The sequence below is a fragment of the Nylanderia fulva genome, unplaced genomic scaffold, assembly GCF_048542155.1.
Source record: "Nylanderia fulva isolate GAGA-0341 unplaced genomic scaffold, ASM4854215v1 Scaffold9, whole genome shotgun sequence".
Taxonomy (NCBI): Eukaryota; Metazoa; Arthropoda; class Insecta; order Hymenoptera; family Formicidae; genus Nylanderia; species Nylanderia fulva.
In genome coordinates, this window is record NW_028191026.1 from 1,950,500 (window position 1) to 1,978,023 (window position 27,524).

At 32.0% G+C, this 27,524-nt stretch overlaps 8 protein-coding genes across 11 annotated transcripts in view; 5 read left to right on the forward strand and 3 right to left on the reverse strand.

The window, feature by feature from the left end:
• Positions 1–18: 18 nt before the first annotated feature.
• Haspin (haspin) lies at positions 19–5,528 on the forward strand. The gene is made up of 12 exons (XM_029322880.2): positions 19–256; positions 335–550; positions 664–952; positions 1,013–1,139; positions 1,240–2,991; positions 3,529–3,783; positions 3,859–3,985; positions 4,063–4,236; positions 4,317–4,584; positions 4,662–4,814; positions 4,889–5,031; positions 5,127–5,528. Exons 2-12 carry the CDS (start codon positions 342–344, stop codon positions 5,332–5,334), a joined length of 3,705 nt encoding a protein of 1,234 aa, XP_029178713.1. The 5' UTR covers positions 19–256; positions 335–341; the 3' UTR covers positions 5,335–5,528.
• An 885-nt stretch (positions 5,529–6,413) lies between these two features.
• Positions 6,414–6,849, forward strand: LOC146719668 (tubulin polymerization-promoting protein homolog). The gene is made up of 2 exons (XM_085489713.1): positions 6,414–6,474; positions 6,554–6,849. Exons 1-2 carry the CDS (start codon positions 6,414–6,416, stop codon positions 6,847–6,849), a joined length of 357 nt encoding a protein of 118 aa, XP_085345839.1.
• A 36-nt stretch (positions 6,850–6,885) lies between these two features.
• Pink1 (PTEN-induced putative kinase 1) lies at positions 6,886–10,628 on the reverse strand. Its single transcript, XM_029323004.2, has 7 exons — positions 10,304–10,628; positions 9,775–10,058; positions 9,131–9,669; positions 8,890–9,012; positions 8,385–8,802; positions 8,069–8,167; positions 6,886–7,999 (listed from the first exon to the last, which is right to left on the reverse strand). Exons 1-7 carry the CDS (start codon positions 10,437–10,439, stop codon positions 7,742–7,744), a joined length of 1,857 nt encoding a protein of 618 aa, XP_029178837.2. The 5' UTR covers positions 10,440–10,628; the 3' UTR covers positions 6,886–7,741.
• Positions 10,629–10,796: 168 nt separating this feature from the next.
• Positions 10,797–12,434, forward strand: LOC114946489 (U6 snRNA phosphodiesterase 1). The gene is made up of 4 exons (XM_029323005.2): positions 10,797–11,207; positions 11,536–11,678; positions 11,829–12,163; positions 12,228–12,434. The coding sequence occupies exons 1-4, from the start codon at positions 11,113–11,115 to the stop codon at positions 12,414–12,416; spliced, it is 762 nt and encodes a 253-aa protein (XP_029178838.2). The 5' UTR covers positions 10,797–11,112; the 3' UTR covers positions 12,417–12,434.
• A 308-nt stretch (positions 12,435–12,742) lies between these two features.
• On the reverse strand, positions 12,743–17,047 carry LOC114946495 (tonsoku-like protein). Of its 2 annotated transcripts, none has more exons than XM_029323010.2 (2): positions 16,890–17,047; positions 12,743–16,739 (listed from the first exon to the last, which is right to left on the reverse strand). In XM_029323010.2, the coding sequence occupies exon 2, from the start codon at positions 16,732–16,734 to the stop codon at positions 12,946–12,948; it is 3,789 nt and encodes a 1,262-aa protein (XP_029178843.2). In that variant the 5' UTR covers positions 16,735–16,739; positions 16,890–17,047; the 3' UTR covers positions 12,743–12,945. The 2 variants fall into 2 exon arrangements, with proteins under 2 accessions (XP_029178843.2, XP_029178844.2); XM_029323011.2 differs by lacking the exon at positions 16,890–17,047 and having other exon boundaries at positions 12,743–16,563; positions 16,629–16,881.
• A 136-nt stretch (positions 17,048–17,183) lies between these two features.
• Tbp (TATA binding protein) lies at positions 17,184–23,031 on the forward strand. Its single transcript, XM_029323012.2, has 6 exons — positions 17,184–17,474; positions 17,694–18,097; positions 18,503–18,633; positions 18,728–18,971; positions 19,190–19,388; positions 19,739–23,031. The coding sequence occupies exons 2-6, from the start codon at positions 17,834–17,836 to the stop codon at positions 19,813–19,815; spliced, it is 915 nt and encodes a 304-aa protein (XP_029178845.1). The 5' UTR covers positions 17,184–17,474; positions 17,694–17,833; the 3' UTR covers positions 19,816–23,031.
• Positions 20,533–25,200, reverse strand: LOC114946393 (luciferin 4-monooxygenase). Its single transcript, XM_029322853.2, has 5 exons — positions 24,822–25,200; positions 23,856–24,652; positions 23,470–23,645; positions 22,705–23,112; positions 20,533–22,489 (listed from the first exon to the last, which is right to left on the reverse strand). The coding sequence occupies exons 1-5, from the start codon at positions 24,936–24,938 to the stop codon at positions 22,371–22,373; spliced, it is 1,617 nt and encodes a 538-aa protein (XP_029178686.1). The 5' UTR covers positions 24,939–25,200; the 3' UTR covers positions 20,533–22,370.
• Positions 25,201–25,277: 77 nt separating this feature from the next.
• LOC114946394 (homeobox protein Nkx-2.4) overlaps positions 25,278–27,524 on the forward strand; it is a 40,986-nt gene continuing 38,739 nt past the window's right edge. Inside the window, exons 1-2 of one of the 3 annotated variants that reach the window (XM_029322855.2) lie at positions 25,278–25,320; positions 26,429–26,531. The gene's annotated coding sequence lies outside the window, so the exon portion shown is untranslated. Of the gene's footprint in view, positions 25,321–25,601; positions 25,693–26,367; positions 26,532–27,524 lie in introns of those variants that run through there. The other 2 variants (XM_029322854.2, XM_085489758.1) reach the window with 2 other exon arrangements.

Below are 27,524 nucleotides of genomic sequence, written 5' to 3' on the forward strand. Positions count from 1 at the left end.
AGAAAGGGTGCAGAAAGTGCAAAATAAAATGATCAGAGCTGCTCTTTCGAAACAGGCGGGATTATTCTTGAAGAAAAATGGAAGAGAAGCAGTTTCAAAACATTTCGACAAAATAATCATACTTACAAGTCATCAGTGTGCCACGTATTATCATTTATTTAAATTACTTATAAACCCGCTGATGGCCGAAAGTCGTACTTGCCAAAGAAGAAGAAGAAATTACTTTCATCGCTCTTTCAACCTCGTTGATAAATCCGTAATGTTTATAACTCTATTGTATGTCAACGTTTTGGTATTTTGGTTCAGAATAACTTCCAAGATCGAATATTTTCAGGTGAGACATGATGTTAAATCGTAAACGACCACTTCGGACTTATGAGAGAAAAGCTACTAAGAAGCCTTATATAAATCCATTACTATCTCCTGTTGTATTGACTGAAAAGTATAATCCTGTGTATAGTAATTGCTTCGATGAAAGTGGACTACGCAATGAATCCCTAAATAATGATCCATTCGAATCGACATTCGACAGAATTGCCAAAGGAGCAGTGTAAGAGAATTTTGAATATCAAAACAAATATGCCTAAACATACTGAAATGCTTGAATTTGTGTTTATTTTAATTCAGACATGTAATTTTCAATTTTAATATTTTAATTTATAGAGTGCCTCCTATGCCATTGGACACAAATGAAAACAATTCATGGAAAAGTAGCAGTAGTGATAGCGATGTTGTCAACTTAACGAAAGCTTTCAATCTTTTCACATATAATGACTTAAATACATGTAGCTCATCACATGTGACATCGAAGTTAATGAATAGGAGCAATAAAGTTGTTCGTAAGTGCAATAGACCGCGAAGAAACAAGTCAAAAATGGTGATTCATACTGAAATAGTAAATAAGAAGTCACCAGTAAAGCCAAAAGATAAAATACAGATAACAAAAAAGCAGGTATGCATTAGCAATAAATAATTTGATTATTTCTTACTAATAATACATAATAATAAATAGGAGCAGAAGAGACAAAGAAATAAGAAAGAAAAAATGCAATCAAAGTCCAAAAAGTCTAATCACAATGAACAGACATCCCATGCAAATTCTGGTGATATAAATAGTTTGGAGGATACATACAAAAATGGTATTTCACTCAATAACAATAAGCATCTGCATAAAGATATTTTAAAGATTAAAAATACATTACAAAACTGAAATAATTAAAACTAACATCTCTATTACAGCTTTCAAATATACTTCCAATTACCAACAAAATATCAAACCATGTTTTGTTGAGTTAGATGCTTGCATTGTTCAAAATTATATATTGGGTTGTAAGAAAATTATGGGATCTATGCAAGGTACACATTCTGATGTAAAATTTTCACGTACAGATACTTTGCACACTGAAAAAGATATTTCCAAAGAACATAATGCTACTAAAAATTTTAAGGATTTGGCAATTAAAGAATGCTTTGTAACATTGTACGATAATATTAAGAATCAGAAATTAAAGACTAAGGAAAGTATAAATGATCCTGTTGATACAAAAAATAAGTCAAACATATCGCACTCAACTCTTTATAATTCATCTGCTTCTTGTAATACTAATGTACCATGTGATATAAAAAGGAATAGAGGAGAATTAATAAAAGATAGCATCGTAAAGATGGAAAGATTAAAAATAGACGAATGTGTAAAAAAAGACAGCATGGTATGTAAAGAAAAAAAGGGATACTTAATTTCTAGCACTCCTTGCAAAAATTACATAAAACCTTTCACTTGTTTGGCATCAATCTCCCCTATCAACACTCGCAACACGCTACAGCAGAAACTGGAATGTTCGATTTCAAACGTAGAAGAGGATTTCTCCAACATTGTCCCTTCCGGTCAAAAGAATTCTCCATTGATTATGCAATCAAAGTGCAATTTTGACGCTATGGATATATATGAAAATCCGACGCAAATTTCGTCATGTCGAGAAACGCAAACTCTGGCATCTTCGGTGTTAAACAAAACGACGTCCTCTTCCTCCTCCGAGAAAGAGAACATTCATACAGCACCTACGCAGGACGACATTTATACAGCATTTACGCAGGACAACATTCATACAGCGCTTACGCAGAAGTGTAACATGGATTGCAAAGTGATACTGGACCCATTATCGCATTCTTTGAACGTCTTTTCTGTCGCAGATTCTGATAAATCATTGTTCAGTGATACAAAGCATGATTACTCGTCGAAGAATATAAAGGAATGTAAAATAGAAAAGGCACATTTGACGAATAAATCAACAGACGTCATTGTGGATTCATCTGTTGATTTGTGCCGAATAAACGATAATGGAAATATCACGACTGCGTCACCTTCCAAGACATCTATGATGAAAGATTTCGAAGATTTAGATAATATCACATACCCAGAATACGGCAGGGCGATGCAAGAAGAAATCAGTACCAGTGTTCATGAGAATTCAAAGAATGAAATTGCTAATAGTGATAAAGACAGCTTTCTCTGCGAAGATAAAAATAATATCAACAACTCGTTGCTCGCACGATTGCAGGATTCGATCAGAGTTATGGGAAGAAGAATGCGGTATCTCAAGTGGAATTTGAGCTTTGAGTCAAATATCTGTGAAAAGTCAGACGATGAAAAACCCGCAGAATCGAAGAGTCAGATGTTGGCTGAAATTCGCGACATTAAATCGGGAATAAATAATTTCGATAAATTGGGGATAAATAATTTCGAGCATTCCAAGCATGCGATAAAGAAACCCCTCGATCATGTCGAATTGCTGGACTATACCACTCAATTGAACGATGATGCAAATAAACAAGTTGAAAAGCATGTTTTTCTAAAACCAGGCAAGCATTGGGCTAGATCTTTGTCGATATTAAATCACATAAACGATGGATCTGATTTGAACAAATTGAGCTGCGGAAAAGGAAAGAGATGGAGACATAGTGTCAGAGATATACTGGACATGCAGAAGCAAGGTAATTCAGCACCGAGAGATAACTTTGACGATAAGAGCCTAAAGATGTACGGAAATTATCAGAAGTTATTACGATAAAATTATTAGAAGCAAATGCTGCTTATTACATGCAAATTTTCATAGTAAAGTTGAATAAGTAAGTTTGTTACACAGTAACATTTCTATTTTTTATTTGCATAAAACAACTGAAGGCAATTTATATATTGAACAGAATTCTTAGGAAGCACTAACCAAGATTAATATATTACAAACGTTGTTCTTATATGATTTCTTATATGATTTTTTAATATTTAATTATATTCATTCTTAACATTATATTTTTTCTTTTCTATTATATTTTAAGTGCGAAGTGACGGGAGAGATTTCGAGCGTATTTTGATAAAATGAAATGAGATTGAACGAATATAAAGAGATTCTTCACACTTGTATTTAATTTGTGTTTGGTAAATGGGTAGGCTTTTGCAATATTTGCAAATTAGGTAATATTTATTGCAGTCGACAATTAAAATTGTAAAAAAATTGTGATTATTGTGTACAGGAATTTTCCAAAGCTGCTTGAAAAAAGAAAAGGATGACGCGGATCTGTCCACAGAGCTTGATACATCGAGTATCGTATCGTCGTTCGACGATGACAAACGTAAAACATTCAATTCGACCAACCATGTTAGATTTTCCAAGAGGATCTCGGTGCGAGTCGTGCCTAATAATACTACTAGATGCAAGATAGAAGACACTTCGTTTCTTGAGGCATTTGGGATAAAGTCAGAAGAATCTCCGGACTTTGAACTATCGCGTGAGCATTTTTTAAATTCAGTTTAATGTATTTCATATGTGAATGTTTTTTTATCAAATAAATAAATATTTATAGCTTGTAAGGAATCACCGACACGTGATAGTCGAATTATCAGATGGCATTCTACAACTGCGAGGGACGTCGTCTTACAAAGATGTTCGCAAACCTCTTACTTATCTTTTTCCTATTGTTTTCCGGATTCGTACGTAAATTATTATTTAACGCAATCCTTTATATATGTTTCTATAGATATCGATTAATGTCGTTTTATTTCTACAGATACTTAGAACATTGCCGCAAAATTGGTGAAGGCGTTTACGGAGAGGTCTTTCTTTATGAACGCCTTGATAAAAGATCGGTTATAAAAATTATCCCTATAGAGGGTGAAAAGTTGATCAATGGCGAACCGCAGAAAAAATTCCATGAGATACTGTCTGAAATTGTGATTACGAAGTAAGTTTATGGATATAATCTATGATAAATTACCAATAAAGATCATCGAATACTATTATATGTCGAAAAAATGTTAATAGGGAATTGGATAATCTGAGATTAAATACTACGTACAAAACTAGCGGATTTGTCGAAGTACGAAGTATCAAATGTATTGAAGGAAAATATCCGGAAAAGCTCATAGAACTGTGGAAAACTTACGACGACAACAAGACATCCGACAATGATTGTCCATCGATATTTGATGAGAATCAATTGTACATCGCTCTCGAACTCGGCGATGGTGGAGAAGATCTCGAAGCTTTTGTCTTTCAAACTGCAGAGGAAGCTTGCGCTTTATTTTTACAAGTCAGACCAGTTTATCTAACTTTTTGATTATATTTAATCGTCAATTATTCATCCGTTCGAATTCTTTTTTTTTATAGACTGCATCAGCATTAGCAGTTGCCGAGAAGGCACTCGAATTTGAACACAGAGATTTGCACTGGGGTAATGTATTGATATCGAGTACAAAGGAACCATATGTGTGTTATAATATTGACGGGAAAGAGATCAAACTGCCTAGCAAAGGTGTAAAGGTAATATTCTATCTGGAAACATAATTCTGTTATCAGTTCTCACGATATAATCCTGGATTCTTTTTTCCCTCAAGGTATCGATCATAGATTTTACTCTATCGAGAATGTTGTATCAAGGATGCTGCATATACAACGATCTTGCATTGGATCCAGCCTTATTTACCGCACACGGCGAATATCAATTTGATATTTATCGTCTAATGCGCGAGAAAATTCAGTGAGTTTACATATACGTTATCTTATTTAGCGCCATTTCCTTCCTCGTCCCCAAAATAAATAATTTATTTATTTTCGTTTTACTAATACGTACAGGAATAATTGGAATAAGTACGAACCGTACACGAATATCTTATGGTTACATTATACTTTGGACAAAATGATCACGGCAGTGAGATATAAAAAGAAGAATTTAAAAGTACATAAACGCGCTATTGTCAGATTGAAAGAATTCAAGGATATAATTTTAAATTATGACAGTGCGTTTGATTTTGCGACCGATTCCAGCGTCGCGCATTTATAATGTATGTTTGCAAGGAGAGATATCTCATTGACGAATCAAATTTTACTAAACTTTGAAGATATTCTGAAACTTTCGTATAGATAAATAACATTGAAGATATTCCGAAACTTATGGTATAGATAAATAACATTTGTGGTATTATAAGACTGAACTGTAATTTCTATATATAATAATTACTAATTTTTTTAAACTTATATTTTTCTTACACTCTATCATAATTGTTTACAATCAAAATTAAATAATTTTATTTTAAATTTTCTTTTTAAATATATGACGTTTAAAAGAGAATTAACTTTATATTTATTAAATTTATTCTTTGCAATTCTTTCATAATCAGAATATATAAATAAAATTATATGAATAAAATTAGAATCAGAAATATATAAATATATGGTTCTCATTTTCTATTACATATAATAATTATTAATGTTTACTGTCTAAAGAAATGACTACTTATTTGATAATTAATTTCAATACAAGTTCTAAAAGTTTTTTTTCTTTTTCCAATATATACTTCCTCTGATTTCATTTATCTTTTCTTCCGGTTTTATATCTATTTACTCTTTTTAATTATTTAAATTCTTATATTAGTTACACTATATTATTTTTCGCTATATGTACATTCTAAATACGTAATTTTTAAATAACTTTTAAACAATATACGATTTAATTTTATAATTATTATAAGGCATCCAATAAATGAATATTGGAAGTGTTTTTATATTTTAAAAATAAAATAAATAAGTTTTTAATGTCAGAATTTATGTATCATTGTAATCTCTAATTTTAATTGTTTTTTTTTATTCAAAGATATTTAAGCAGGTTTTCTTTTTATCTGTAAGCAACATGAGAATCAAAATATGACATTTAAATTAATACAAGTAATATAAATTTTATAAGAAGTGTTTTTCAAAACAGATTATAAAACATACTATTAGCAGTTCCTATTTGCGAATTTCATTTCTTTGATCAATGTTGTTTTGAAAGCGATTATATTCATGTAAATTAATCATTTGATACCTATCGATAGTATTCATCGAAAAAATGCTCAAATTGTTATAAATACCATCATTACTACCATGAATGGTGTACCTAAAAAAAATGATAAGGAAATTGTACCGTTAGAAGAGATGTTTGCAGGTATTTTCAAAATTATTCATCCAGGTTTCAATCTTTTTTATATACATAGTTTATAATTATAAAAATAATTATTGCATAGCATATTGCAACATGGATCCTGTTTCCCGAAGTATGGATGTGTTACTCATTCCTCTTTCGCAAAGCAATAAGTGGTTGATGTCCGCAGGTATATTGGATATGATTAAATTAACGACCACGAACACAGGCCTTGCTTTTTTCAAATTTCGTAAACGCGCTTTATCATATGACGAATATCTGACTTATCTACAAGATCTGGCTACGTCGTACAATTTAGATTTCGAGAATATGAAGCACCGGATGCAAACATCCGGCAAGCCTAAACTTAAGGTCCATGAGGATACAAAGACGACATAAGGTATATCGATGTTAAAATTTAAACATCGATGAAACTGACTATTTACAAGCTTTATTTTGCATCCATATGTACACGTAAGTTTGTTGACAATGTGTATTCATGTTAAAACCTCACACATTTAGAAATTGATATTTTATCGAATCTATCTGAGGAACTCTTACCTCGTTTCTTGAGAAATTTGGTGGAAGTACAACTGCAAGTTCTCCTAATGGCGCATTTGACAGAAAACACAAGAATAAATAGAGATAAATAAGAAAAAAATAAATAAAAGTTTTGAATTATCAAAATATTGTACACCATGTGCAGATAATATTTTTTAACGTTGTGCACTTTAAATTTTTGGCCTTATTGGCAAACAGTTTTAAAGTCTCGAAGTGTGATGCTCGAGCATTTGACACACATTCGATTATACACATTTGTAATCTCCATTTTCTCATATATGTACTAATAATTATAGCCCACCAAATAAATATAAAACGATACACAAATTAAATTTATACAAATAAAAATAATTTACAAATTTATTCTTCAAATATCAAGGCACTGGAATCACAAAAGGGCTCATGCTCGGTGCGCTTTTTTAAAAATCGCCAATTTCAAAATAAAAAATTCTACATTTGTATTACATTTTTACATTTCGAAACTGCTCTTTCGCCCTTTTGTGCTTCTTAAGTATCAAAACAAAGTACTGGAAATTAAATATGTAAATAACAATAGCAATAATCTTTCAAGAGAGAAACAAATAGGAAAAATTGTAGGGTAAGACCATTTTGAATTTGTCGAGTTACACGATGTTATTTTGAACTATGCTACTGCTCAATTATGTCAAGGACGAATAACTTTCCGTTAGTAAAGCTTCGATCATATTTTTTTAAATACTATACTATCACCTCAATTATTTCGTTGCATCCACTTTAATGCGTTTCTAATATTAGCGAGCGTTACCCTACTCAGGAAGCTTGCAATCAACTGATATTCCGGCATTGTGCGCCTTCCACAAGAACGCGTGGAAAGCGTTCGTTTATAAGCTGAACGTCTATCGACATCATGCTTTATATCAACGAAGAGTGATCCATGCGATGGAGACAAATCTGCGTTCCGTCCTTCGCAAAGAACTTTTGTGGTCAAGCACAAAAGCCATTGCATAATCTATGTGTGTGCATGACAAATTATTATATTAAACAGTTTGATTATTGATATTACTTACTCGCTGCTTACCTCGTTGCTCGACGGTAAATATCCCTCTTTTTTCAGCCAAGAACTAGGTGCCCAAAGATACAGTTGTATTATCGTTACTGCCAATTCAATGTCAAGTCGCTGTATTAAGAAAAAAAGTTTTAATTCAGATTCTCTTAATTTCAAGAGTTTAATAAATGTAATAAAAGTACACACATTTTATTTAATATATTTTATATATATATATATATATATATATATATAATGTTTATAATATATAATAAAAATAAAATAAAACTAAAATAATTTTATTTAAAACAAAATAATTTTTAATAATTAAGTCATCTCTTTCACAAACCTTATATACATTCCTCAATAAAGAATTCTTTACAACAGCATTGATAATCGGAGGCAGATTATCCGGTAAAGCGGGAAGCTCGTCCTCCGTATAATTGTAATTGTTTAGAGCAGCTTTCTCGCCTTTATCGCCGTGAAATGGATTCTGCATCCCGAATATTTCGTACGCAATGGTACCTGCTGTCCACAGATCAGCCTTGGTGTAATTTATACTGGTAAAGGGACCGGGTTCTGCCGTTATCACTTCTGGAGCCATTAATGCAACATTGCCACCTTTATCAATGTCGTAAGTGTTGTAAGGTAGATACAACCCGTGATTCTTATTGGCTAAACAACAGCCAAAATCCGTTACGACCAAGGATGGACAATTATCAGATTCTTCTGACAGATCGAGTAGGATGTTGTCAGTTTTCAGATCTCTAATTCGTAAACAAAAAAAAAATAAATTGATCTATATAGAATGTCGTAATGTAAATATAAAATTAATAATGTAATCAAAATCTTACCGATGCGCCACACCGTTTGCACTCATATGAGCTACTGCTTCCAGTAATTGAGCAAACAGCAGTATTGACACTCGTGTATCGACGTTTCGATTTGCCATATATTGTTTCAAGGTGACATCATATCTAAAACCGATATATGATATGCGTTAGATGAATGTGCAAAGTGTATGAATTCATTAATATTAAACAAGATAGAATTGCGCTCGTAATTTCATACACTTTGCACATCTATCTGATGCACCTTTTCATCACCAAAAACAAACTCATATTCCTGCCCGATCCATGAGGATTGATTCTAGTTGGCAAAGCATCAGGATACATTCCCCACGAACCAGGTAGCATCGGTATTCTATCAGCAAAGATGTAATGCATTGCTACAATGTTTGGATGAGGAGGCAACGTCATTGTATTCTCAGCCAGTCTTTGCTCCCAAATAGCCAATTCGTCATTCCCATAGTGTCTTCTAGCAGGCACTGTCTCCCTATACATGGCTCTCAGAATAGCAGCTGCATTAGATTCTGCATCGTAATTGAACATCATTTTTATGGCTAATGGAAACACAGTCACGTCTTTCGTCTCTTCGTCGATATTTTTTGGTTCGTTCGTTTCATCTCGTGCAGCATCAACAAATTGTGCTGCATACACAGCAGCAGAGCAACCCTTAGCAATGATAGGTCCAATCATGAAATCTTGTAAGCTCACAGCGTTCTCGTTGACAGGAATAATTTGATAATCTTTATCATTCTGCGGAGTGTTCCATCGTATCTTTGAAACTGCTTCCTGCAACATATCAGTATTTCAAGTCAAATTACATATTCAGATTAAATCTCATTTAAGTATCTATCCTAAAATAAATTAACTTTTACCTAAAATACATTTACTTACCCGAATTTCCCAGCACACTCCTTCCAACTCGTCATCCTTGGTCAATATCCCTGTACCTGACGCCAATGATACACCAACGAGAGCGAAAAATGGTGCGGAATCGCCGAAGACGAGCCTGCTAGCCGCACGTCTTCGTAAATCAGCTGCGAGACTGTTGGTCACTCTCTTCAAGATATTGTCGACGAAGATACGTCGGGCGTGCGTCCCCAAGTAACCGAGATGCCTCCCCGTACTCCACGCATTTTGGCTGTTCTGGCAAGGAAACCCGCCATTCTGGGACCCGCCTATTACAAACGTCAAACATGAAATCATCACCATGAATTTGACATTTCGCCCGCTAAACATTTACGCAAAATATTTACAAATATTTACAAATTAAATCGAAGTAACGACCGAATTCTTTGATAAGTAAAACAGCTGATTGTGTTTTCTAAACTCGATGCGCTGTTCATCCTCGTCGTCCTAAAGATAATTTACAACTCGACGAAGAGATCCTTGACGAAACGTCAGATGTAAGATGTAATTTTACCTGTCTGCGCAACGTGTATCTTGTCGGGATGCTTGTCCGCGTATCCTCTCGAGTGGAAGCGCTCGTTATTCCGTAATGAGCGCAGTATGACGCGACCATTTTGCACGAGACGATGGACCGCCGTCCGTATTGACATTTCTCCGCTCTCTTGGACCGGGACAGCCCAGCGGGCGAGCCCGTACGTCAGGTACGCCTTGAGAGCCGGTGGTAGAGCCGCAACGAAGGACTCAATCTTCGTGCCGTTTATCCTTTAACTGCGCAATGCAAAACAAAACCGACATGATATGTCATTGACATGATGCGCGCGCAACACGTCAAACCATAGACGCGTACAAACTAATAGATGCGCTGACGATAATTATTTTTTGTAAAGTCACTAGATGAACAATAAAGTACCGCAATCATCCGCCATTTTGTCGCCGACGCAGTAGCTCTGGAATGCGGTGCGCAGCGCGCTGCGCAGGTTGTGCTAGAGGGAGTGGAGTGGGGTAGAGGAGTGGGGAGAATGGAATGCGGCGCAGAGGTGAGAGGAAGGTGACGGCGCGTGGTGTTGATGGCGCATTATTTAATTATTCTGATTATTTTGATCGATTTGATTGTGTGTTTTAATTAAATCTTATTATAAATCGTGCGTGTTCAGTAAAAAAATCTGTCGTCTTAAATCCTGAAATATTGCTAGCTAAAGTTAAAAAGCAAGCGCTTCTATCAGCTGATTGCCCAGCTGTATGGATTTTTATATTTTATGATAGAAATGATGATAAATATGTGCGATTGATGTTGGATATAAAAATTATATATAAAAAAGAGAGATGGCTGGTTTGCATTTAATACAAACATATTCCTCCGACTCGGACGAAGATAAATGCGCTGTAGAGAAAGAAGAAGACGATAAAATTGTAAACAAGTATATAAATTATATATTTATTATTTTAAATTATTTAATATTTTGTAAATTTTGACTGTTCTTAGAAGTGTTTTATTCTTGATTATCCCGAAATAATCCTAAAACAATCTGAAAATTATATAGCTCTTTGAATTTGCAGAAATTAAAAGCTGATAACACTTGATTTTATATAAATTAAAAATAAAATTGTTTTTATATATGCTGACATAACTATAGCTCTAGAAAACAATTAAATAGATTAGATTAGAGAAAGTTATTCATAATTTCAAAAAGAAAAAATATATTTATTTCAAATATCATGTATCATTTCATATATATTTTGAACTAGGCTAGCTTTACCTGCAAGTATTTTATCGTTGAAAGGAGCTACAAATGATGAAGAAGTGATCGACAATCCATCAGATCATTATGGACGGATACGGAGCTTTAAACATGAACGTGGTAACTGGGCAACTTTAGTTTACATAGATTGTAAGTATTTTATTTCCCACACATGAGATTGATATTAATTATAATGAATCAACAACATAATATTTGTTAAATAGTTTTGGAAAATATTATATGTTACAATTGAGTAGATTTTTCCAAATGAAATGTAGTAAAAACTCAAATTAATTTCAGATACTGTCAGTGATTGCCTTCGTACCTGGATGAAATCTATATTGAATGAACTGCCAGTCCAAGGCGATATTATTTCTAGTCTTCATATTAGTCTCAGTCGTACTTTGGTCCTAAAGTTTCATTGGATTGAATCATTTGTGGAAGGTTTGAAATTGTTGTGTCGTGGATTTCATCAATTTGTCATACAACTCACAGATGTTAAAGTATACTGCAATGAAGAGAAAACTCGCACATTCCTTGGAATTTACTGTCAAGATGAGGATGGTACATTGAAGTGCATAACAGAAGCTGTTGACTGTTTATTAGCTGAATATCAGTTGCCATCATTTTATAAGGTATACACAAAATTGCATCTCCACTTTTTTAAATAAAGTATTAATTAATATATTTCTTTTGCAGGATATTTCATACCACATTAGCTTCTTTTGGTGTCTTGGAGACCAGCAAATGCATTTGAAAAAATTTCTGCCATCCCTTACTTGCAGTTTAAATAAATTTTTGGCAGAAAATGTGGAAGATGCTTATGTACACGTCAAGGAGATACAATGCAAAATTGGGAATAAATGTTATTCCTTTGAACTGAAATAAATTGAACTACAAAATATATTTTAGAAGAGTATATAGCCTTATTTATCACTAATAAAGGTAAATGATCATTTAATCATTCTTTTCGATTTAATTTCTTGTTTCATATATACTCGAGATTGACCGCTGTCATTAAGTAAAATAACAGACTCGTTTATTTTACTTTTTTTATGGAAGCTATTTTAATAAATCTTTCTGATAGAAATGATTGAAAACGAGAATGAAAGCTAATCCAAGAAGTAAAAATAAGGAAATATTATAGATATTTTTGACAGATTTCTAAAATTCTATTTTTTATATAACAAGTAATATTTTATTTTAAAAGTATTGTGCTGCATATAAATATTACATTTATACGAGATAAAATTTTTTATTCTTTAAAAGATACTTGTAAAATTTTTTTTTAATTTTCCATACATTAGATATAAAATTATAAATTTTATATATATACAAAATGTACAAACTTATATATATTTATATAGATACATATAAAAATTTATCGAACTTTATATTGTATAACATCAAACATTTTTTAAACTTTAAGATTATTTTCGCCAAAAAGTTTTATTGGTTTAAAGATTGCTAAGTTATGAGGCAATTTTGTTACAATACCTGCACCGCGCCATAGTTTAATCCACAAATCACATAAATTAGGCTCTATGTTAGCCAGTAATGTACAAATCTCGGGATTTTGTATAATTAATTCCTCTTCCGGACTGCTCGCAACATTTTTACAGCCACTAACATCGATATAAGTCAATGTAGGCCGACGACTCAGCAATACATTTATAGATAATACAGTTACATTTGCATTTCCGCGAAGTATTAATTTCAGGAGTTTAGGTAAGCGTGCTATAATGATCTTTACATCAGAGTCTGTTATGTCACAGAACGAAAGTTCCAGCGATTCCAAGTTCGATGACAAAGTCGTGTCTGCGATTAAACTGGAGACGAATTTGTCAGAGCAAGTGATATTGGATAGATTCAAATCGAGCAATTGTTTATTCAAAAAGTAAATAATCCCGTCGCGACTTAATTTATTCCAGGAAATATCGCAACTCGTCAGATTAGGATTGTCGAGCGAAAGATTTAAGTCTTCCAGTTTGCAGTAGCATAAATTGAGTGTCCGCAGGTATTTCAAGGGTGCGATTAGTCCTCTGAGGATGTTATGACTCTCGAAACCCAAGGGATTATAACTTAGATCAAGAACTCTCAACTGAGATGGCAACGAGGTCACTTGACGTAGACAGGCAAAGTCGATGTCGCAACCCTTCAAATAGAGTTCCTGCAAAGACGAGAGATTCGAGAGACACCGGTGCAAAGACGTTCCTGTCATTCCTAGGGCGATGCCTGACAGCTGCAACAACGTCACCTTCTTCTCGTATTCCAAGGTTTTCAACAACGGTGCGATCAGCTCTTTAGTGATATCGTCTGGCCTCGTGCGAAATATGGACGTGTTTTCGCAAGACTTCAAACAGCTCAGCATGTTCTCGCGAGGTGTCGAATTGTGAATTTGACAAATAGTCTTGTATCGCTCGACGATGGACGGAATCCTCAGTTCAACTATCTCGCATTCCAGTCTAGCGTTTTCCTCGACTTTCAAGATTCTCTCCTTTGTCACGACCTCCCCGTTTATCGGTTGCAATTGCAATTTGATTGTACAAACGGTTTCGCGGAAGAACATGGATTCAACAGCAGTTGTGATGCGCGCGAGAAACTCTTTCTCGTCCTCGCAAACTGCCACCTTTACGTCGAACGTATCTTCCTTGACGGATATACGTAAACGTACGTATTCTGCGTCCTGCTGCTGTTCGGAAACTGTCGAGGTACGCGGAGATGATTGCAATTCGTGAATGATCGGAGACGATGATCGAGACATGATGAATCCCTTCGAAACCAAAGAAGTCTGTCGTTTTTTCCTAATCCTCTTGGGTTCTTCAGATAATTGAATCATCTCAACACTAGCGTTACCTTCGTCCTCTTCAACGCTGTCTTCATCGCTTATGCTTAGATATTCATCATCTTCAAGTGTACGGTTCAGCTTGAATTTCTTCGTAGTGCTCTCTGTACTTTCAACGGACTTTCTCTTGCCTGCTACAGTGTGACGATTATTTGACGTGGACGATCTCTTCTTCGTTCTATTTCCAATATCATCCTCCAGCCAGTCGTCGATGAGAACCTGTGTTTCATTCACCAGAGGCGCGTCGTTACCTTTAAATGATGCGACAACCGCGTTAGTCTTGTTGAAAGTTCTCAGATTCGCTATCGTTCTTTTATAATCTTCACCGGCAGATATCTTCTTCTCGGACTCTTTATTCGGAGATCGCGTAGGTTCTTCATCCGACGTCTGAGCATTGTCGGATCTCTTCCGCTTGTTCTTCACCGAAATAACAGCGGAAAGCTTCTTATACATCATGTTGTACTCCGTCAAATCCTCAGAACTCAAGTTTCCCACGCGATCTCTCCAATCTTCCAAACAGTCCAGCACTGTGTCGCCGTCGTAAGTCTTCAGCTTCACATTGGCGCCATATTGCATCAGCAGCTGCATCATCGAAAAGTGTCCGCAACAGGCAGCATCGTGAAGCGGTGTTATACCTTTGCAGGACATGCCACCCGGGTCGTTAACATTCGCGCCGTGTTTCAGGAGCAGTTCTGCGATGTCCACGTAGCCATGATTCGCAGCTTCGTGAAGAGGGGACCAGCCGCAGTGATCTCTAACATTCGTCGAGTGACCAGAAGACAAGAGTTTCTCGACGGAATCGAGGTCGCCGTTAATGCACGCCACGTGCAACTGCGTTTCGCCCTTCGCGTTCCTTTTCATCATAGACATTCCCGTTCTCGGCCTCCTAGTCGTCCTCTTGACATCTTCTTCGGCTTCAAGATCGGACAACTCCTCCAGACAGATGTCGGCGCCAATCTCGTCGCTTTCCAAGGACGCGGCTTCGCTTTCCGTATCGCTCGAATCCGATGTTAATCCTGCTCTCTGTTTTATATCCCTCGCCTCGTCGAATTGATTCATGTTCTCCAGGTAACTGATGAAGTCTCTCATTGCAGATCTTTGCAGCTTGACACGTTCGCTTTCGCTCGCTGAACTCGACGCCAAAATATAACACTCTCGAATTTCGAAGTCAGGAGCCTTCGCTGATATTAATAGGTCTGCTAGAAACAGAGCCGATCTACATTTCTCCCGAGGATCGGTGCAGAGTTCGAGTTCCCTTCGCGCGAAAGGTATCGCTTCCTTGTATCGTCCTGCATCCTTGAGCGTTTGAGCGAGACTTATCAAGGAAATGCTCACTTGGTCGTTCGTTTCCTCTGCGCAGGTCAACATATGTCGATAATATTCCGCACCTTTGTCGAAAGATTGCGCGGCGACAGCCGCGTCGCCTAGAGTTTCGTATAATTTTTGCTTAACTCTAACGTCAGTCTCGATAAGAAGATTATTCTCCGCCCTACATAGAGTTACGATGATCCTTAAATATTTCTCCACTTGATGCTTGATGTCCTTTGGTAATCCGCTACTCTTATACAGAGCAATTAATATCTTGCGGGTTTCAATCCACCTTCCAGTTCGCATGAAGAATTCAGCCTTGATTACTTTCGCCTCAGCTTTCAGACCTATGTCCTGCACAGTGGCTGCTCTTTCAATATAATTTAACACCAACTCGTGATTGCCTTGTCGCTCATATATAGCTGCCAAAGAAATACAAGTGCGATGTAAGTCTTCCTGAAAATTGTTGGATACACACAGCTCGGTTGCTTGCTCAATCAGATTAATAGCTTGTCGAGTCTCCTTTTGCGCCTCCAATGTCAGTCCCAAATTCAGTAGGAGTCTCGCCTGCATCAGTGTCCTCTCCTGCAGCCTAATTTCATCTCCTGCCAACTTGTCGCACAGTTCCATACTGTTGACGTAAGCCTGTTTAGCATTAACCAGAGCCTCGTCGCGCTTCTGTGAATGATCGCTCAGACTTTCGGCCAGACAGAAGTAAGTTCTACCCAGGGTGGCGAAGGCGCGTTGCTCCTCTATCAAGTTCTTCATATCCCTGGCACCTTCCAGATGCAGATTCTGGTGTATCAGAGCTCGCTCGTAATCTCCCAAGCTCGCGTGAACCTCCCCGATCATTCTGTGCGCGATCGCCGAATTCAACTTGTCCTGCAAATTTTTGCAAATGTTTAACTGCTCCGTATATTCCTGCAGAGCCTTCGTCGGTTGCTCACTTTCGAAATACATGTCACCGAGATTCTTCGTGATTTCGGCCAGCTGATGGAGATCATGGACTCGCTTAGCGTGTTCCTTTCTCCGGATGAGCTTATCGAGGTTCATTTTATCTATTTTTTAAACGTTTTGCATAGATTAAACGATACGTTGTTTATTTATTAATTTAAATATCAGAACGATAACGATATTAGCTTCATTAAATCTGATAACGTCGCGTTACATGTTTTGAATATCGATTAAAATATATTTATTTTTGATACCTTTTCTTGTAGCACATGATAAAATTTCAACAATTCACTGTTAATTGTAGAAAGTTAAATAATTTTTTTTTTTTTTAAGAGTTTCTCGTACAAGTAAATAATTTTGTTGACAAACGTGAGATTAAGATATCTTGCTACTTTTAAGTTATGTATATGTAATCAAGAGTTTCTTCTAGGGAATTTTAATACCAGAAGAAACATCATGTAAACTTGCTTTACGATTCCTAGTTATATTTTCCAGCCAATCAACACAGTGGATCAAAACACTTTTAATTATGACCTTACTACAACTTTTTCATGCGTCATGGCCTTAAAAGTAAACCAGTGACGGTTGTAAATAAACACAACAAAACGTTGTTTCGATTAAACTAAAAGTAATTAGCGACTTTTTTAAAATTAATAAGACACAAAGTTTAAATATGTAAGAGAAAAATATTTTTTCTGTTAAAGAAGCGATAAGTTTTTTATATTTAACATAACACGGCGATCATCGCGAACAATATTGTCAGTTACTGAAGATAAGCACGCAAACTATAAACGTACAATTTATATATTGAATAAATTTTAAAGCTGTCGCCGAGCAAAGTGAGTTTCGAATAATTAATATTTTATAGTATAATGTATGTGAAATAATTAAAATCAGATCTTTCATTTTGAATAAGACAATACTAAAATTTTCAAAAGTACAATCTTGTTTAAACAAATTTTTCATGATTAGAAAGTATGAAAACCTTGCATCAGAGATGCAAGGTTTGTTCAAATAAAAAGTAAAGATCACTTAAAAGCTAATAATCTATGTTTCAGGTTACGATATAGTTACTGATTGAAGTAAAATATCAAATATTTTATGGAAATGCAACTATAACCTCCAGGACTTTAGTATACTTCCAAATAAGATTCATCATAGATAGTTGCATGTACAGATATCTTTATTAATATTCAAAATGGATCAGATGCTTCCTAGTCCTGGATTTAGCATACCTAGCATTGGTACACCTCTACATCAACCAGAGGAAGATCAACAGATCTTGCCAAATGCTATACAGCAGCAGCAGTCGCAACAATATCAGCAACTGCAGCAATTACACTCGATGAGTCCCAACATGCAAAGCGGCATGTTGATGCTAACACCACAAAAGAATATGCACACGTATGCTCCAACTCCAACATTTGCAACGCCACAAAGTCTTATGCAGCCACAAACGCCGGTAATTTAATATTGAAGTGCTATTAGAATTATTAGTTTAAATAACATTATTGTAAATAATTTTTTTTCTTTATTTTATTCTTTGTGTTAAATTTCCAAAAAGACATTTTCATAGTTACAACTTTGTAAGCTACAATGTTACATTGTAGCAAGTGATAAATTTCAGTAAATTAAGTTTTTCCACTATTGATTTCATGTTGATTTTATGTTTATTTCAACACATTAATTTGAAATTTATTTGTTTATATTTTAAATATTGAAATATTAATTATGATTGAAATAGTGGACATAACAATAATAAAAGAGAATTTGAAGAATATATAGTTAAACGAAAAGAAAAATACAATATTTTATAAAAATTCCTCTACATTTTTTATTAATTTATTCTATCTCTTTTATTTCTTAGCAAAATATGATGTCTCCAATTGTACCACAAAATAATCAGATAGCACCACCATCAATAGGTCCTGCAACTCCAGGACCAATGACACCGATGACACCAGCTTCTGCAGATCCTGGGATATTACCCCAATTACAGTAAATTTTCAAAGAAATTTATATATTTTTTTAATTTTATTTTTTTACATATATTGTATATGTGTGATACATTATATATTTTGCTCTATTGTAGGAATATTGTATCTACTGTTAACTTAAATTGCAAGCTCGATTTGAAGAAAATAGCACTTCATGCTAGAAATGCCGAATACAATCCTAAAAGATTTGCAGCTGTTATCATGCGAATAAGAGAACCAAGGACTACTGCACTGATATTCAGTAGTGGCAAAATGGTCTGCACTGGGGCCAAGAGTGAAGGAGATTCACGTCTCGCTGCACGAAAGTACGCGCGAATTATCCAAAAATTAGGTTTTCCTGTAAGTATTGTTTTTTTTTTTTTTTTTTTTTTTTTTTATATATATTAAAGATATACTGTGAGATCTATTATTTTTTAAATGTAATTTTAAAAAATATTACAGTATTACAGTTTATATATTATATAATAATAATTAATTAACGATAAATAATTGTAATAGTAACTAATCTTTTATTATTATAAATATGATTACTAAAATTGTTTTAATTGTAAATTTAGGCAAAGTTCCTAGATTTTAAGATTCAGAACATGGTTGGCAGCTGTGATGTTAAGTTTCCAATTAGATTAGAAGGCTTAGTACTTTCTCACGGACAGTTTTCGTCATACGAACCAGAGCTATTTCCAGGTCTAATTTATAGGATGGTCAAACCTCGAATCGTATTGCTGATATTTGTTTCAGGGAAAGTGGTTTTAACAGGTGAGCATATACATATCCAAAGATTTTATAATTATTTTATAAGATTATTCATAAAAAAATGTCTTAATGTCTAATATTTAGATAATATAGCAGAGCTGTAATTTTTTCAATTTTAAAATTTAACATATCTGGACTTCTATTGAATTATAATATCATTATTTTTATATGTAGAACATATTAATATTGATATTTTCAAAATTTTAATTATTATAATTGCATATTTATAAAAAAAGTTTATGCTGGACGTTTTTAAATAGTGATAAATTTTTATATGAGAGATATTGAATTACACACTTTGTCCACATATGTTTATAATTAAATATTTATTATATGTTTATGTGTTCTGTCAGGTGCAAAGGTTCGCAAGGAAATTTATGAAGCCTTTGACAACATTTATCCAATTCTCAAGAGTTTTAAGAAACAGTGATAAGCATAATGTTGATTTTTTTGTATGACTGACTTTATATTTCTGATATGTTATAGTTCGTATTTTTTTAAATATAAAATCACGCAGGGCGAATGTTAAATTATAATCTTATTAACACATTTTTTTCAAAATTCACATTCAATATATGGAATGTTCTAAATTAGTTATCACTGCATATTTTTATTGCATACTTTCTGATATAAAATTGATCTCTATATGAAACTTATTAATGAAATTTTTCTAATTTTAATGCACATTTCTTAAATAATTAGTAATTAAAAATAAAGAATTTATGTGACAAATTAAGTTTAAAAAAAAGTATTTTTTAATTTATATTAATTTTTCTCGATGTTAATAAATGTTATATTGAAATTTAAACTACAAAAAACTTAATATAACACTAAGTGTGTGATTATAAATCACTAACGTTTTATATTGTTTCAAGAGTATCACAAAAAAATCATAATTTTGTTATAATTTAAAAATGTAACGTTCCCAAAACTCATACTAAAAATTAAATTTTCTTATTTTTAGATTTACATTAAAGAAACTGCGGTTAAAAGTCCAATGATTTTAAAATATATAATTATAATAATTTGGCACATGAATTTTGTTATATAATTTATAAAATATTTATTTTTGAATATTTTATAACAAATTTTAACTTTTTAATATCTGAAGAATGAAAACAGTATGAGAGAATACAACTTGTAATAATTCTGTTTACATTTTTCTCATATCGAGATAACTTATTTATTCAATTGATTATCGACATTCTAGAAGTACATCATATAGGAGCATGTAAATTTTATAATAAGATTCTATCCCTCAAAAACTTTTATGAAATGTCTAAACTTTCCGTTTCTGCCTTCCTTTTCTATGATATATGTAATAGCGAATGCATAATTTGGTATTTATGTATAAAATAGTCTTTTCTAGAATGATACAGTGCCTCGATTAAGATGTATGAGTACAATGTTCCCCGATTATAAGATCAAGTTTACCCTGATTATAATATTGCAGATTTTTTGGGTGCAAGTGAATCTTGAGCCTATTGAAAGTCTAATGCTGAAAGTCAAAGTGACTGATTTTATAAAATCTCACTTCATCTCGGGTCCTGATTATTAAGTCACGACCAGTTCCAAGTAACAATTATATAACCGATAAATATATATCTTATTATTAAAAAATAGATTTTCGAGGCTAGTCATTTTTTGTAATAAAACAATGGATTTGAATTATCCAAAAAAAACCTCTCTTTTAAAGTTGTCGAATATCAGTCAGATAATCAAATAAGGTTCAAGACACACTTGTTTGACAAATGATAAGGATGACTCTCTTTCTTATAATGAAGTGAAACATATTTTTCATTATTCAGATAAAATAGAATATTGAAAATACAAGTTCTATTTCTTAATTACTTGATAAAGGATATTGCTATAATTAAAAAGAAAAAAAATATTGTGAAAATACATGTTTTATATATAAAATAATTTATCATCACCATATGAATCTTTTAATTTTATATTTTTTAAATAAAATCACTAATAGAAAACACCAAAGTTGAATAAGATATCTGCCAAAAGTAAATTATTATTAATATACACAAGGAAAAATAATTATAAATACTTAATTTTCTTTTGTTACTTACTAAAATTAAGTCAATATACAAATATTTTTCTAAATTTTGAATAATATTACTAAATTAATATGTGAATACCTTTCCATTTTCTGATAAAAATCATTTTTCTAAATTCATCTAAATTTGTTACATATTATTGTTATAGAAGTTTTTAAATAAAAACTGTATATTTCTCTTTAATACTGTATAACAGCAGACTTATTGAAATTTTTTTCAATTCTTGAAAAACCTTTTTTGTGGGGACAAGCATGGGGAAGCTACTGACAGATATTTGTGCATTATATTCAATCTGCCAGAGCTCTAATATTTTTATAAATTTATCTTAAATAGAGCTGCGCAATGTATATATAGTATAAGAAAAAAATTATAACTAGTTTTCCATTATATCATGTAAGCTAATTTATATACAATTACTCAACATTACAATGTATAAGAACACACATTATTTACTGCACAGATATATTTCTATTTAATTGTAATAAAGTTATATAAAATAAAAATAATTATTTATTTTTTGGTAGATATAAAATATATTCTTTAATAATATATAAGATAAAATAATAGTAATGTTTTCATAAAATATGCAGATAATTTGCCAAAATTTAAAACGCAAGTCTTCTATAGAATTTATATAATATTGAAAAGTATTGATTTCTCAAAAGTAATCAACGTTTATTTTGTGAAATCAAAATCAGTCGAAGATAACTTGTAAAAAATACATAATAATCTCTAAAATTTCACCGAATATTATATACAGTATCATTTTTACATTGTGTGATTTAAATAGTTTGTAATAAATAAGAGTAAATTATCTTACACCATAGTTGCTCGTTATAAGGAAGAAAGTAGTATATATTAAGAAGGAAGATTATATTTTTGTTAATATAATCTTCATAAAAATAATTTAAGAAGTTTATAATTTTGATTTTAACGTACGCAATTCTCGACGTAATATTTTACCAGTTGAAGTTTTTGGAATATTATCCACAAATTTTACACCACCCCTAAGTCGCTTAGGATTTGATACACGTTCTGAAAAAGGAACAAATATATAATAAAATGCACACATGCGAAATTTTCAGTACCTATTTTACAATATTAATTAAAAAAATGATTCTTCATAAATTTAATAAGTTTTAATAAACTTTTTTACGCATTCTAGAATTAATAAGTATCTTACAAATCAGATTAGTTTCATTACTAGATGTGATAGATCAGGTATAGTAAACAAAGAAAGATATTCTTACCATTTACATATTGGATTATATCTTTTTCGCGTACATTGACACCGTTTTGTTTCACAACAAAGGCCATTGGTAATTCCCCAGTTTCTTCATTCGGAATGCCTATTACGGCCGCGTCTTTTATGCCAGGATAAGTCAATAAAATCGCTTCAAGCTCAGCTGGTGGAACTTGAAAGCCTTTATATTTGATAAGTTCCTTTATACGATCGACGATATAAAAATATCCATCTTCGTCATAATATCCTACGTCTCCTGTGTGCAACCAACCATCCTTATCAATTGTCGCTCTAGTGGATTTTTCGTCATTATAGTAGCCTTTCATTATTTGGTCTCCCTTAAAACATAGCTCTCCTTCGCAATTTGGTCCTAAAGTTTTATCCGTCTCATATTCTCCAAATGGTATTACCTTTGCTGAAAGAATATCATAAATTATTATGTATTTCATATTAATGCATTCTTTTAACTTATAACAAATCATCAAAAGTTGTAGAAAAAAGTGGAAAATATAAACTAATATCAATATTAGAAAAGTAAACATTATATGATGTTATTCCAAAATATAATATTACAAAATCTAAATAATCATGATTAAATAGTGAGTAAAAATAAAATGTGTTTAATTTTACAGGACTACAGCTCTGAAACGATTTGCAAACATGTGTAAATAATTAATAAATATTAATTGATTACATTTCAAGTAGTAAGATATATATATATATATATATATTTATATTATTATATATTTTTATAATCAGGAAATATTATTACCTGATACACCTGCAGCTAATACACCGACACTACCAAATTTTACTGCTGCATTTTCTGGAAATCGTAGTACAGCTAAAGTAGTTTCTGTTAAACCGTAACCCTGTTTAATTTCAGATATATTTAATCGCTTGGAGACAGCTTTCTGAACTTTCTCTGATAATGGAGCTGCTCCACACCTATAATAAATAAATAAGTACTTTACATAATTCACAGATTTTAAATGAAATTTTAAAGTATCAGATATATATTTCAGCATAATCAACATCAATGACATTTTTATTTATATAGCATTCTTTAAAAATTGATTATATTGCATTTTTCATTTTTTTTTATTTCTTTAATGCATTTTTTTCATTTACAGCTTGCTTCCAAAATTTCATACTTACCATATTCTTTTAACAGAAGATAAATCATATTTGTCCACAAGTGGATGTTTGGCCAGGAATACCATAATTGGTGGTACTATAGTTAAATATTCAATTTTGTATTTTTCTATTAATTGTAAAAATAATTCTTCTTCAAAGCGTGAAAGTATTACACCACTACCTCCACCTATCAGTCTGATCACCAACACGGTAAACGAATACGAGTGGAAAAATGGAAGTAAGGCCAAAGACATAGTAGTTGCAACATATGGGCTGCTTATGAACATACGTATGATTGTATTAATATTCTTATCTGTCCACATAACACCTTTTGCTAATCCTGTAGTTCCACTTGAGCATAAAATTGCTGTTACATGATTATTTACATCAACAGGAACAGCTTCAAAGTTATCCATGTTGTCATCAGAGATACTTGATATTACTTTATTCATGCTTATCCATGATACATCAATATTACCATAATCATTTAGCAGTAATACTCTCGGTGACCAATGCAACTCTTTGAATATATTTTTCAAATTATTAAGTGCTATTGCAGAAACAAAAATATACTTTGGCTTCGAAATGGTAAGCGCATGTATTAATTCTCCTTCGGAATATGATGGGTTTAATGGACAGACAATGGCACCAATATAAAATGTGGCACACACCGGAATACAAAATTCTAGATTGTTTTCACTGCATATAGCTACAGCATCGTTCACAGTCACCCCTTCCTTCTGAAGGTAGATAGCTAATTTTCGACTAGTATCTAAAATATATTTGAATGTTTGTTCCTTGCCTGTGTGTGCATCTATCTGTAAAACATATCAGTAATGTGAGAAAAGTTATATGCAACAAGATTATTAAATCTATAATAACACTATAATTTTTCTGTACTACATATTTTGTTATGCTAATATATATTCATAAATGTAAATATATATATATATATATATATATAAATGCAAAAAAGACATAACTTACATTTGCCACACGAGTATCATGTACCATCAATTGTCTTAATAATAATTGTCCCACAGAGAAGTCAAGTTCTGGAACCAATTCTCCTTCCCCATGCAAAATATGTACTTGTTTTGGCATGTTAAAAACTTTTTTTCACGTCTGATGTTAAAGAGTATTCGTGGAAGAATATATATTGTTAAAGATGAAATTGTGCAAGATTGCAGTGATTTTGCACAAAATGTTTACTTTATAAGATAATAACCGGTTATGTTATATATGATTTATGAGTATCTCATACATCTGTTATTGTGCATACTTGAGATATGCATTATACATACACACTTCTATCAGTAAGAAAAAATATCTCGCGCCTCTTCCGTGATAAACTAGGAGAGATGAGCGGTTAAAAAAAGAATAATTCCGCCATTCGATGATTAGATGGCAGCACTTGTACTATTTTCAAATAGTTGGAGCTTGGAGCAACGCAAGGATCAAGGATGGGGCTTTTCGTGTCATACATGTATATGTATATTAATTATTATCATAATCTAGCTGTAATTAATTTATTCGCGTAGAGTTTATATCAGACTCTTTATTTTTCGATGCAAAAAGAAAGAAGCATAGATGAAGAATAGTTAATAATTCAGGATCAATTTTACCAAGTGCGGTTATATAGATGAAATTAGCCATTAAAATTATCAAGGTGGCCAAAACCAAGTATTGAAAGTCATGAATATTTTTTTGTCTATTGACTATTGGTCAACCTGTCAATTTTAACCGTTGGTTTATCTAATCGGACTTGGTGAAGTGCAGCTCTTCCAAATAGAAATAGAATTATAAAAAATAGAGTAAAATATAGAGATCTTCGAGTTAAGAACAACGTCATTAATAGGTATGAATGCAACGATAAATAGATAACTCTCTTTTTCGCATATACGCGATGTGGAGATGCAAATTCAGTAGCAACATGTATATGTGTACGTGTGTGTGCGGACGTGCATTTCCGAGGTTTGCACATATATACTTTTATATTGTAAATTACAATCAATTATGTATATTTTAATTGTTTTAAATCATGTAATTTTATATACTTGATCTCTCTCTCTCTCTCTCTATCTTATATAAATGTACTTGTACATATATTATTTATCATGTAATTTCATCCTTTTTTAGGTAAATATGCAGTAATGTAACGCCCTCACCCTTCCGATTTATATATTTACCCTTTTCTACTTTAATCTTTTAATTTTTTTTCACAAAATTTCTAAATAATTTTCTAAAGCAAGGATCATGTGTTATACTCAAAATAAATACACTTGCACGCATGCGCGAAAAAGAGAGCCCATCTATTTTGAATTGCCGATGCACGTACATTAATATATATACATTTGCATATATACATATACACATATGTGCGTGCATCCATCTAATTTCTTATTCCTTTTTTTATTACGTTCAAAAGTCTATTGAATGGAATAGAGCAACGTTGAATTGAATTAGAACTAAATAAGAAAAAAATATTTTTTTAGGTTACTCCTATTTTGATGAATAAATTGTCAAACGTCCATTACGCCATTACCATATATGGCAAATCGGAGCACTAGTCACAAAGTTATTATTTCTTCCAGCTCTTCCAATCTTGATCCCTAAAATTTTCGAGAATTCTACTGCAATAAGGACATTGACGAATTTATATCATGCGCCTAGTACACGTAATGAAGAACGATAATAGTAAGTAGCAATTAATATATGTATAACATATTCTTATGTATTAGGCATTATAACCTATTTCTTTATATTATATATGTATAACATTATGTATATATAAGCTTTGCCTGCGTAAATTATAAAAGCAAAGTTTGCTTGGGTATATTATATAACAATATAACAATCATATATCTGAAATTAATAAATTGCGTGCATGTAATATAAAGTTTTCTACATATATTATAGGATTTTTGTGTGAACCCATAAAGGCAAAGTTGCTTGGTAATACAACAATTATATATCTGAATCAACAAATCATACATATGTAATATAAAGGATTTTATATATGTATATATTATAGGATATTTCATATATAATATAATTGATACATATATTTTTTTTATGTAAAATGGATTATTTCAAAGGATGCCACATTATTATTATATTCATATTAGATTATTTGAATCTTTCATGATATAAAAATGATACATATTCTTATTTCATCTTGACATAATTAATAAAACAAATATAGAAGAAATTTATATATGTAAAATAAAGAGAGATCAAATGTGCCATTATATATATATATATATTTTAAACATTTGCAATTTAAGAAAGCAAAGTGATAATTTCTAATGTAAATAATTAAATATAGTTTTCAAACATTATAATTTTATTTTACAATATTTTTATATCTTTATAATTTTATCATTATACTACTTTATACTATTTTAAATATTTTTATATTTTTAGAGAGTAATTAAAAGTTTATTCTTTTTGTGAGTGCTGCATTTCATATAAATAAGTTTAGTAAAAATAATTATACAAAAATAGTAACTTTTATTTTATCTAACGTTTTATATACAATCATATAATTTTTAAAATCAAAACTTATACATTATGAAAAAACTCTTTCTCTTCTTTTATTCAAAAAAGTTATGAAAAATTGATAATAACATTTCCTGCAATTTTTTATATTTCAAGATTATATGTTCATAGATTTTTTTAAACATAAGA